The following is a 13,786-nucleotide window of genomic DNA, read 5'->3' as shown; positions in this document are numbered from 1 at the left end:
TTGGGGAAGCTTGGGCATGAAGCATCGATGACTCTCACTCAGTAGTAGACTTTACCCTGCAGGGATATTTCCCAACTGGAATCCTATTCCATATCTAGGGCCTTTGACTAGAGCCCTGTCAACACGTGTAATGGCCCTGGTTGAAAGTAGTGCACTATAGAGTTAGTAGGGTACGCACACACACATACCATGCCTATATATTGTTGAATATATGGGTCAATAAGGTTGAGACATACATTTCTATATTGCATCATATCTTGCAGTATATCTAGAAAATACAGCTCTAAAAATATATCTCACAACATACACTGAGTGAACAAAACATTAGGAACACCTGCTCTTTCCATGAAATAGACTGGCCAGGTGAATTCAGGTGAAAGCTATGATCCCTTATTGATGTCACCTGTTAAATCCACTTCAATCAGTATAGATGAAGGGGAGGATACAGGTTAAAGAAGTATTTTTAAACCGTGAGACAATTGAGACATGGATTGTGTATGTGTGCCATTCAGAATGTGAATGGTCAAGGCAAATTCAAGTGCCTTTAAACGAGGTATGGTTGTAGGTTGCCAAGCGCACTGGTTTGAGTGAGTCAAGAACTGCAACACTGCAAGGTTTTTCAAATGCAACAGTTTCCCGTGTGTGTCAGGAATGGTCAACCATCCATAGGACATCCAGCCAACTGGACAACTGTGGGAAGCGTTTGAGTCAACATGGCGCCAGCATCCCTGTTCTGAGGGCCGCCCAACAACCTGCCCGCTTGACCGTATCCCCTCCTCTCTTCTCCAGACCATTTCCGGAGACCTTCTCCCTTACCTCACCTCGCTCATCAACTCATCCCTGACCGCTGGCTACGTCCCTTCCGTCTTCAAGAGAGCGAGAGTTGCACCCCTTCTGAAAAAACCTACACTCGATCCCTCCGATGTCAACAACTACAGACCAGTATCCCTTCTTTCTTTTCTCTCCAAAACTCTTGAACGTGCCGTCCTTGGCCAGCTCTCCCGCTATCTCTCTCAGAATGACCTTCTTGATCCAAATCAGTCAGGTTTCAAGACTAGTCATTCAACTGAGACTGCTCTTCTCTGTATCACGGAGGCGCTCCGCACTGCTAAAGCTAACTCTCTCTCCTCTGCTCTCATCCTTCTAGACCTATCGGCTGCCTTCGATACTGTGAACCATCAGATCCTCCTCTCCACCCTCTCCGAGTTGGGCATCTCCGGCGCGGCCCACGCTTGGATTGCGTCCTACCTGACAGGTCGCTCCTACCAGGTGGCGTGGCGAGAATCTGTCTCCTCACCACGCGCTCTCACCACTGGTGTCCCCCAGGCCTCTGTTCTAGGCCCTCTCCTATTCTCGCTATACACCAAGTCACTTGGCTCTGTCATAACCTCACATGGTCTCTCCTATCATTGCTATGCAGACGACACACAATTAATCTTCTCCTTTCCCCCTTCTGATGACCAGGTGGCGAATCGCATCTCTGCATGTCTGGCAGACATATCAGTGTGGACCCTGTCGTTCTCAACTAACATCAAGGCGGTGGCCCGTTCCTGTAGGTTCATGCTCTACAACATCCGCAGAGTACGACCCTGCCTCACACAGGAAGCAGCGCAGGTCCTAATCCAGGCACTTGTCATCTCCCGTCTGGATTATTGCAACTTGCTGTTGGCTGGGCTCCCTGCCTGTGCCATTAAACCCCTACAACTCATCCAGAACGCCGCAGCCCGTCTGGTGTTCAACCTTCCCAAGTTCTCTCACGTCACCCCGCTCCTCCGCTCTCTCCACTGGCTTCCAGTTGAAGCTCGCATCCGCTACAAGACCATGGTGCTTGCCTACGGAGCTGTGAGGGGAACGGCACCTCAGTACCTCCAGGCTCTGATCAGGCCCTACACCCAAACAAGGTTCATGCATTCATCCACCTCTGGCCTGCTCGCCTCCCTACCACTGAGGAAGTACAGTTCCCGCTCAGCCCAGTCAAAACTGTTCGCTGCTCTGGCTCCCCAATGGTGGAACAAACTCCCTCACGACGCCAGGACAGCGGAGTCAATCACCACCTTCCGGAGACACCTGAAACCCCACCTCTTTAAGGAATACCTAGGATAGGACAAAGTATCACCCCCCCCCCTTAAAGATTTAGATGCACTATTGTAAAGTGGCTGTTCCACTGGATGTCATAAGGTGAATGCACCAATTTGTAAGTCGCTCTGGATAAGAGCGTCTGCTAAATGACTTAAATGTAAATGTAAATGTAATGGCAAAAAACGGGGTTCAACTGTATATTAGGAAGTTGTTCACTCGGTGTATATCTCTATAAATCTCGAGACAAAGAGTGAAGGATTGGGCTGTACAATATTCTTCCACAGTCAAGGAGAGAAAGGAAAGAGAGGGGACAAAAAGACAGTAAGCAGCATCTTCTTTTTTTTCTCCACTAAAAGTCATCCTGAGCATGTTGTTTTGCAGGCACAACCTACCGGCGATGGTTGCTCTTTTTGGCAGGATAGTGACAGCTCCCACTGCTGCTTCCTCTAGCTGATGGACAGGGCTGATCTTGGCTCCCCAGCTGTCTGAACCGATCCACAGGAAATGACCCACCTGGTCCGCCCTCTTACTGGCGTTCAGGATACCCCTGCAATCAGACACATATATGACTTCATATAATATAATAAGATAGGAAACGATAGTATAGGACAGGACAAGATAGGAAAGGACAGGATAGGATATGACAGTATAGGAATGGACGTGATATGACAGGATAGGATATGATAGGACAGGACAGGACATGATAGGATAGGACATGATATGACAGGACAAGATAAGACAGGACAGGATAGGACATGATAGGATAGGACAGGATAAGCCAGGACATAGTCCAATTCATATTTTTGCTCTGCATCCTCCCAAGCCCCCAAGACACTATCGGAATGCACGCACGCACCCACACACACACACACACACACACACACACACACACACACACACACACACACACACACACACACACACACACACACACACACACACACACACACACACACACACACACACACACACACACAAACACACACACAGTACATTGTTCTGTCATCCACCCCCTTGTTCTCCTCAGGAACGTAATTCTTTCTGTTCTGTCATCCACCCCCTTGTTCTCCTCAGCAATGTAGTTCTTTCTGTTCTGTCATCCACCCCCTTGTTCTCCTCAGGAACGTAGTTCTTTCTGTCTTCCATTCGATTTTGTCTGAACAGCGAGAGCTAGTATGAAGAGATGTTTCCTCAAATGAGCCCAGGAAGTGTTTTATATTGTCTTGACAGATAAATCAACAGGATGTTAAATTGTATCCGTTTTGATGTGTAACTACAGGTTACACTTAAATCTGTATCACAAAATGAATTATTCCAATATCACAAGTTCTTGTGACAAGACTGGTACATTAATATCAACTCTGTAATATTATAATATAATACTATACTAAATATAACGCTATAATATAGTAGTATACTATACTGTAATGCTATGCTATTGTAATGAATACTCAGGGAGAAAGAGGTGTAGATTCACATGTATTTCAGAATGAACTGAACTAAATAAGGAGCTGATGAGACCAGGTGAGTAACTAACACAGGTGGAAATCAATGAACAAAATTAAAGATAAATACAAATATTAAAGATAAATACAGACTATAATGCCATACTACTATATAATGCTATAATATAATGCTATACTATAATAGTAGACTATACAGTAATCCTATATTGTAATGCTATACTACATATAATACTATAATATAATACTGTAAAATAATAATATAACATGCAGTAATACTGTACTTTAATGCTATACTACATATAATACTATAATATATTGCTATACTTTAATGCTTTACTACATAAAATACTATAACATAACGCTGTACAATAATAATATAATATAATACTATACAATAAGTCGCTCTGGATAAGAGCGTCTGCTAAATGACTTAAATGTAAATGTAAATGTACTGTAATGCTATACTACATATAATACATATAAAACTATAATATATTGCTATACTATAATGCTATACTACTTATAATGCTATAATATAATGCTCTAAAATAATAATATAATACAATAGTATACTGTACTGTAATGCTATACTAAACATAATACTATAATATAACGCTATACTATAATGCTATACTACATATAATGCTATAACATAGTGCTATACCATTGTATTTTGTGTTTTTGGTATATGTTTGGGTAGGCCAGGGTGTGACATGGGTTTATATGTTATGTTTCGTATTGGGGTTTGTATTAATTGGGATTGTGTATGATTAGGGGTGTGTCTAGTTAGGCTTGGCTGCCTGAGGCGATTCTCAATTGGAGTCAGGTGATTCTCGTTGTCTCGGATTGGGAACCGTATTTAGGTAGCCTGAGTTCGCGTTGTATTTTGTGGGTGTTTGTTCCTGTCTCTGTGTTGTATTCACCAGATAGGCTGTAATTAGTTTCTCGTTTCGTTTGTTGTTTTCGTATTTCAGTTATTTCATGTACCGTCTTATCATTCATTAAAGTCATGAGTAACCTACACGCTGCATTTCGGTCTGACTCTCTTCTTACAACAGACGAACGTAGTTACAACAGTAATACTATACTATAATGCTATAATACAATTATATAATATAATAGTATACTATACAGTAATACTATACTTTAATGCTATACTACACATAATGCTATAATACAATTATATAATATAATAGTATACTATGCTGGAATTATATAATATAATGCTATGCAATATAACGCTATTATACAACGGTATATAATACTATAACGCTATACTACATATAATGCCATAATATGCTAGAATATAATGCTATACTTTAATATTATACTATACTGTAACACTATGCTATAATAATATACTACATATAATGCTATAATGTAATGCTATACTGTGTATAATGTCATAATATAATTGTATACTATAATGATATAATATAATGCTACACTATAATGGTATACTCTGTAATGATATATTACAATGACATAATCTGTATAATGATATACTCTGTACATTGATATACTATAATGATATGATATATTACAACACTATAATGATATACTCTGTATAATGATGTACATTGATATACTATAAAGACATACTCTGTATAATGATATACTATATTGATATACTCTGTACATTGATATACTATGATGATATACTCTCTACATTGATATTATATAATGATATACCATAATGCTATAATATAATGCTATACTATAACGCTATACTATAATGATATACTATAATAATATAATTATAAACTATAACGCTATACTATAATATCATGATATACAAAAATATATTATAAAATTATAATATAATGCTACACTATGTATAATGCTATACTATAATGCTATATTATGTATAATGCTATACTATAATGATATACTATATTGTTACACTATAATATAATGCTATAATATAATGCTATGATGTAATACTATACTATAATGCTATATTATGTATAATGCTATACTATAATGATATACTATATTGTTACACTATAATATAATGCTATAATATAATGCTATGATGTAATACTATACTATAATGATATACTCTAATGCTATACTATAATTCTATATAATGCTTTACTACAATGATATACTGTAACATAATGCTATAATATAATGCTATGCGATAATGATATACTATAATACAATACTATAATGCTATACTACAATGATGTACTGTAAAATAATGCTATAATATAATGATATACTATAATGACATGCCCTAATGCTATAATGTAAAACTATACTATAATACAATACCATATTCCTATACTATACTATAATCCTATACTATGATACTATACTATGATGCTATACTACGTATAATGCTATAACATAGTGCTATACCATAATGATATAATATAATAGTATACTATACAGTAATACTATACTACAATGCTATACTGCACATACTGCTATAATACAATTATATAATATAATAGTATACTATACTGTAATGATATACTATAATGATATGCTACATATAATGCTATAATATAACGCTATAATATAATAGTATACTATACAGGGCCAGAAGTATACAGAATGGTGTCATCTGCGTAGAGGTGGATCAGAGACTCAGCAGCAGCAAGAGCGACATCATTGATGTATACAAAGAATTGAACCCTGTGGCACGCCCATAAAGACTGCCAGAGGCCCGGACAACAGGCCCTCTGATTTTACACACTGAACTCTATCAGAGACGTAGTTGGTGAACCAGGCGAGGCAATAATTTGAGAAACCAAGGCTGTCGAGTCTGCCGATGAGGATGTGATGATTGACAGAGTCTTGGCCAGGTCAATGAATACGGCTGCATAGTATTGTTTCGTATCATTTATAATGATATATAATGATATTATAATGACACGCTATACTGCACATACTGCTATAATACAATTATATTATATTATATAATAGTATACTATACTGTAATGCTATACTATATTGTTATACTATAATATTATGTTATATTATAATGTAATGCTATGATGTAATACTATACAATAATGATATACTGCAATGCAATAATATAATACTAAACTGTAATACTATAATATTATGCTATACTACAATGCTATACTGTAAAATAATGCTATAATATAATCTTATGCTATAATGTTATACTAGAATATAATTATGTAAGGCTATACAATAATACTATAATATAATGCTATACTACAATGATATACTGTAAAATAATGCTATAATATAATGATATACTATAATGACATATTATAATGCTATAATATAATACTATACTATAATACAATACAATAATACTATACTATAATACAATACTATAATAATATACTATAATACTATAATGCTATACTATAATGCTATGATGTAATACTATACTATACTGTCACACTGTAATGCTATAATATAATACTATACTATAATTCTATACTATTGTGCTATACTGTGTACAATGCTGTAATATAATTTTATAATATAAAGTTATACTTTAATACTATGTACAATGCTTTACTATAATACTATACTTTAATACTACACTATGTACAATGCTTTACTATAATACTATAATTTAATACTACACTATGTACAATGTTATACTATAATCCTATAATTGAATACTACACTATGTACAATGCTATACACTTCCGGGTTGGACCTGGTGTGAAATTGACCAATGAAGTGAACTTAAGATGTTTCAGCTGCTAGAAGGATGCTCATCAGAAAGTAAAAGACAATTCCACAGACTGAGTTCAATCATTTATACTCCCATGTGGTTCCTTGAAACAAAACTCCAACCCTTTGATGAAAACCTAAAAGGTCCAATACTTTGTTTCACTAAAACCAACAGTCGTCCTTTCTGCAAACAGCAGGGATTAAAATCATTGAGCTTTTACTTGTTGTCACACATTATGCTGGTTGAGATAATGAACAGGAGATGCATAGTGCTGTGACAATGGAGCCTGCTCCGAAATACATCAGTATAAAAGGTAACATTATTGAAGTGAATTCAGTTGCCGAACTCCTGAACTGTCTTTTAGCTTTTCAGTTTTAATTCCCAAGGTACTGAGCAGCCCTTCAGTGGTACAGAGCGCCAGCACACAGCCAATACGTAGGCTTTAGCTCAAGGGGATAACAACTAGTCGACACATACCTTATGTCCTCATCTGAGGTGAAAAGGACAACTGCCCGAGCGTAACGGGTGTCCAGAAGCAGCCTGATGATCTTGTCAAAGTTCTCTTGCTTGTGATTGTGAGGGATCTTCAAGGACTGGGCGATGCAGATCCCACCTGAAATGAAAAGTAATGAGCTTCAGGTGAGCTACCTCAAATTGGGAGAATAACCTTGAACAAGAACCGTACCTACTAAAAACTACAAACATTACATCTGTAAAAACTAAATCAAATCTGTAAAAATACAATAACATCTTTAAAAATAACAAATAAACATATAACCTATGAACTTCCAGTTTGTGAAGCTAATTACGTAAGGGCAACCTCTGTGCGTCCAGCCAATTACCAAACATCCCCATCCACATTGATTTGAACATTACAATATGAACAATATGAACAATGGCACATAGACATGTTGAAAATAAACAAAGATGGACTATACATCAACGTTGATTCAACCAGTGTGTGACCAGTGTGTGACCAGTGTGTGACCAGTGTGTGACCAGTGTGTGACCAGTGTGTGACCAGTGTGTGACCAGTGTGTGACCAGTGGCTTTTGCAAACAGTTATTCAATGCATTCTGCAAATATTCAGACCCCTCGTTCTGTTACGTTACAGCCTTATTCTAAAATTGAGGGGAACGGCACCTCAGTACCTCCAGGCTCTGATCAGGCCCTACACCCAAACAAGGGCACTGCGTTCATCCATCTCTGGCCTGCTCGCCTCCCTACCACTGAGGAAGTACAGCTCCCGCTCAGCCCAGTCAAAACTGTTCGCTGCTCTGGCCCCCCAATGGTGGAACAAACTCCCTCACGACGCCAGGACAGCGGAGTCAATCACCACCTTCCGGAGACACCTGAAACCCCACCTCTTTAAGGAATACCTAGGATAGGATAAGTAATCCCTCTCACCCCCCTTTAAGATTTAGATGCACTATTGTAAAGTGACTGTTCCACTGGATGTCATAAGGTGAATGCACCAATTTGTAAGTCGCTCTGGATAAGAGCGTCTGCTAAATGACTTAAATGTAAATGTAAATAGGTTTTTTTCTTCTCATCAATCTACACACAATAACGTAATGGCCATAATGGCAAAGCAAAAACAGCTTCTTTGACATGTTTGAAAATATATTAAAAATTAAAAACTGAAATATCAAATATATATAGTATTCAGACCCTTTACTCAGTACTTTGTTGTAGCACCTTTGGCAGGAATTACAGCCTCGAGTCTTCATCAGTATGATGCTATAAGCTTGGCACACCTGTAGTTGGGCAGTTTCTCCCATTGTTCCCTGCAGATTCTCTCAAGCGCTGTTAGGTTGGATGGGGAGTGTCACTACACAGCTATTTGGCTAAGCCACTTAAGGACATTTGTCCAGAAGCCACTCCTGCATTGTCTTGACCGTGTGCTTAGGGTAATTGTCCTGTTGGAAGGTGAACCTTCGCCCCAGTCTGAGGTCCTGAGCACTCTGGAGCAGGTTTCCATCAAATATCTCTTTGAAATTCGCTGCATTCATCTTTATCTTGATCCATACTTGTCTCCCAGTCCCTTTTGGCAGGCTGTCATGTGTCATGTGCCTTTTACAGAGGAGTGGATTCAGTCTGGCCACTCTACCATAAAGGCCTGATTGGTGAGTGCTGCAGAGATGGGTGTCCTTCTGGAAGGTTCTCCCATCTCCACAGCGGAACTCTAGAGCTCTGTCAGAGTAACCATCGGGTTGTTGGTCACCTCCCTTATTCCCCCAATTGCCCAGTTTGTCCGGGTGGCCAGCTCCAGGAAGAGTCTTGTTGGTTCCAAAAATATTCCATTTAAAATGATTGAGGCCACTTTCGTCAATGCTGGGAAAAAAAATGGTACCCTTCCCAAGATCTGTGCCTCAACACAATCCTGTCTCGGAGCTCTATGGACAATTCCTTCCACCTCATGGCTTAGTTTTTGTTCTGACTTGCACTGTCAACTGTTGGACCTTATATAGACAGCTGTGTGCCTTTCCAAATCATGTCCATTCCATTGAATTTACCACAGGTGGACTCCAATCAAGTTGTAGAAACACCTCAAGGATGATCAATAGAAACAGGATGCACCTGAGCTCAACTTCAAGTCTCATAGCAAAGCGTCTGAATACTTATGTAAATATGGTGTTTCTCTTTTTTTGTTTTTTTATAAATATGCAAATATGTATAAAATCCTGTTTTCACTTTGTCATTATGGGGTATTATGTGCAGAATGCTTATGAAATTGTTTTATTTAATCCATTTTTAGAATAAAGCTGTATAGTAAAAAAAGGTGGAACATTTGAAAGGGAACTTTCCGAAGGCACTTTATGTTCTACAGGGATAGGAAGTGAAATGGCAGACTATACTGTACTCAGACTTCACTCAGAGTCCATGTTCCTGTCACAAACCACAAAGTTTAAGTTGAGAGTTAAAACATCTTTGGTAGCACTGTAAGAAACGCATGTCTAGCTTAATAAATGTTAAATAAAAAATAAAAATAGAGAGGGCTAAGACAAAGTTAATACTCACACAAACATGGCTCACAGAGAGGGCTAAGACAAAGTTAATACTCACACAAACATGACTCACAGAGAGGGCTAAAACAAAGTTAATCCTCACACAAACATGGCTCAGATAGAGGGCTAAGAGAAAGTTAATCCTCACACAAACATGGCTCACAGAGAGGGCTAAGAGAAAGTTAATCCTCACACAAACATGGCTCACAGAGAGGGCTAAGACAAAGTTAATCCTCACACAAACATGGCTCACAGAGAGGGCTAAGACAAAGTTAATCCTCACACAAACATGGCTCACAGAGAGGGCTAAGACAAAGTTAATCCTCACACAAACATGGCTCACAGAGAGGGCTAAGACAAAGTTAATCCTCACACAAACATGGCTCACAGAGAGGGCTAAAACAAAGTTAATCCTCACACAAACATGGCTCACAGAGAGGGCTAAAACACAGTTAATCCTCACACAAACATGGCTCACAGAGAGGGCTAAAACAAAGTTAATCCTCACACAAACATGGCTCACAGAGAGGGCTAAGACAAAGTTAATCATCACACAAACATGGCTCTCAAAACTGCTTCTATTACATGTATTTATGTTATGGACTGCAATATTATCAGCTTCTGGGGTAAATACACATTTCACAACTGCTCAAAATGTGCAAAATTCCATCGGTGTGTTGAGTTAAAATGAGATCCTTATTCTTGCTCGGAGTAACAGAGATCACCCAAAAGCATTGAACAGACACCTGCTGAAGCCGGAGACTTCCTCAGACACCTCAAACATTTACAACATCATGTATTCACAGCTTCCCATTGACAGCAGCATGCTAACTATCCCGCAAGATTTACTTGACAGTCTTTTAAAATTGAGGGCATGCAGAGTTATATCACCCTCTAACCAGGAGCAGCACTTTCAAGAGCATGGAGCCTCACATCCAGAACAGTAATAAAATGAAGTAGGTCTACACTGGATAGCAAAAAGCTATAACGTATGGTGGCCTGGAGAGATAAAAAGCAAGGCAGTATATTATATTGCTGTGATGCTAAATAAACTGCATGGTTAAAATAATTCTGGGGCATCCAGCATATTTGAAGTTCCACAGCGTGTTCTGTCCAGGCCTACATGCGAGGCACAAGCACGACATTCTGTTGGTGTTGTCATGACTAAGAGTATTGCGGGGAAGGAACCTCATGTTGTGAGGGTCGCATGCAACCAGCAATGGACCCAAAACATTATACAGTAGCATATGACACATAACTGGATGATTATTATACAGATCAAGGAGAACATTTAATTACAAAAAATGTGTATTTACCTAATTACTAGTTTATACATGTTTTACTTGTGTATGATCATTACGTTATTATTATATTATTACTCAATACAATATGTATGATTGCATTGTTCGTCTCACAATCTAAAATGGATTCAAGCCTTCTTAAACAGGTAAATAATCCAAATTACACGATGGACATAGAACTACTGCATCAGAGGAGAAGTCCATTAATAGACTCCGATTGGTGTGTCATCTGTCTGACCTTGGTTTTGCATATATCTGGTCCACTTTATTGCCTGCAGAGAAACAGAGACCATCACCAGACATCTGTTTAGAGCCTCACTGATGTCTCTGAGTTAAGACACAAACCTGAGCTCCCCTGACCACTTGGATTGACCTGATATGACGGAATTGATCTATCACCTATTGTTAGCCGACCAATTAAATTAATCCGGAGAGGATGTCACCGCACATTCAGAGATTGAGTTTAACACAGTTTGCGTCGAGGCAGACAATTCCAAGTTATTCATGAGGACTCTTGCTGTTCCGGATGACCAGGTCCTTTCACTCTCCCCGAAAGGGACATTAAGAAAAACTCTCAAAAGAGTGAATACCCACAATGCCGGCAGCCCAGATGTGTGTGCTGACCAGATGGCGGCCATCTTCTCAGACTTCTTCTAACTGTCCCCTCTCCCAGGCTGTTGTCTCCATCTGCTTTATTAAAGGAGACCACAATCATCCCAGTGCCCAAGAAAAAAAAGGTGACATCTCCCCGTCGCACTCACCTCAATCATCATGAAGTGATTCCAGATGCTGGTCATGGCCCACATCAAGGCCAGTATAACAAGCACACTGGACCCACTCCACTTTGCCTACCTTTCCAACAGCTACACTGAAGGTGATATTTCTATAGTTGTTCACACTGCCCTAACACATCTGAACAAGAGGAACACCTACATTGCATTCGGAAAGTATTCAGACCCCTTGACATTTTCCACATTTTGTTACATTACAGCCTTATTCTAAAATGCAATTAATTTTTTTTTTCTCACCAATCTACACACAATAACCCATATTGACAAAGCAAAAACAGTTTATTTTTGGAAATGTATAAAGAATTCAGACCCTTTACTCAATACTTTGTTGAAGCACCATTTGGCAACAATTACAGCCTCAAGTCTTCTTGGGGGTAAACATACAGCTGGCAGGTTATAAACTCAATCGGCAGGACAGAACAGCAGCCTCTAGTAAGCCACGGGGCGGGGGCCTATGCGTATGTGTGAACAACGATATCTAAGAAAGTCTCAAGGTTTTGCCCGCCTGAGGTAGAGCATCACATGATAAGCTGTAGACCACACTAGCTAATGAGAGAGTTTTCATATGTATTTTTTCTAGATGTCTACATACCACCACAGACCGATGCTGGCACTTAAACCACGTTCAATGAGCTGTACACCGCCATTAGCAAACAGGGAAACGCTAACCCATAGGCGTCACTCCTAGTGGCCGGGGACTTTAATGCAGGGAAACTTAAATCAGTTTTAACTCATTTCTATCAGCATGTTAAATGTGCAACCAGCGGGGGTGGAAATCTAGACCACCTTTACTCCACACACAGAGACACGTACGAAGCTCTCCCTCACCCTCCATTTGGCAAATCTGACCACAATTCTATCCTCCTGATTCCTGCTTACAAGCAAACATTTAAGCAGGAAGAACCAGTGACTCAGCCTATAAAACAGTGGTCAGATGAAGCAGATGCTAAGCTACAGGACTGTTTTGCTAGCACAGACTGGAATATGTTCTGGTATTCTTCCGATGGCATTGAAGAGTACACCACATCAGTCACTGGCTTTATCAACTTTATCAATAAGTGCATCGAGGACGTCGTCCCCACAGTGACTGTACATACATACCCCAACCAGAAGCCATGGATTACAGGCAAGATTCGCACTGAGCTAAAGGGTAGAGCTGCCGCTTTGAAGGAGCAGACTCTAACCCGGAAGCTTATGAGAAATACTGCTATGCCCTCTGAACGAACCATCAAACAAGCAAAGCATCAATACAGGACTAAGATGGAATCATACTACACCGGCTCCGATGCTCGTCGGACGTTACAGGGCTGGCAAACTATTACAAACTACAAAGGGAAGCACAGCCGAGAGCTGCCCAATGACACGAGCCTACCAGATGAGCTAAATAACCTCTATGCCGCAGAGCCAGACGGATTACCAGGATGTGTACTCCGAGCATGCGCTGACCAACTGGCAAGTGTCTTCACTGACA

General features: G+C 39.4%; 1 protein-coding gene across 2 annotated transcripts in view; it reads right to left on the bottom strand.

Annotated features, from left to right (window-relative positions):
* LOC124025449 (metabotropic glutamate receptor 7) overlaps nucleotides 1–13,786 on the bottom strand; it is a 439,661-nt gene that overhangs the window by 183,118 nt on the left and 242,757 nt on the right. For both annotated transcript variants that reach the window (XM_046338894.1, XM_046338887.1), the window contains exons 3-4: nucleotides 7,693–7,828; nucleotides 2,472–2,626 (exon numbers count right to left, since the gene is read on the bottom strand). In XM_046338894.1, coding sequence (XP_046194850.1) covers nucleotides 2,472–2,626; nucleotides 7,693–7,828 — 291 coding nt within the window. The remainder of the gene's footprint in view (nucleotides 1–2,471; nucleotides 2,627–7,692; nucleotides 7,829–13,786) is intronic.

Source organism: Oncorhynchus gorbuscha, linkage group LG03 (assembly GCF_021184085.1).
Source record: "Oncorhynchus gorbuscha isolate QuinsamMale2020 ecotype Even-year linkage group LG03, OgorEven_v1.0, whole genome shotgun sequence".
Lineage (NCBI taxonomy): Eukaryota > Metazoa > Chordata > Actinopteri > Salmoniformes > Salmonidae > Oncorhynchus > Oncorhynchus gorbuscha.
Note: the sequence above shows the minus strand (reverse complement) of the source record. Positions and strands in the feature narration are given on the sequence as shown.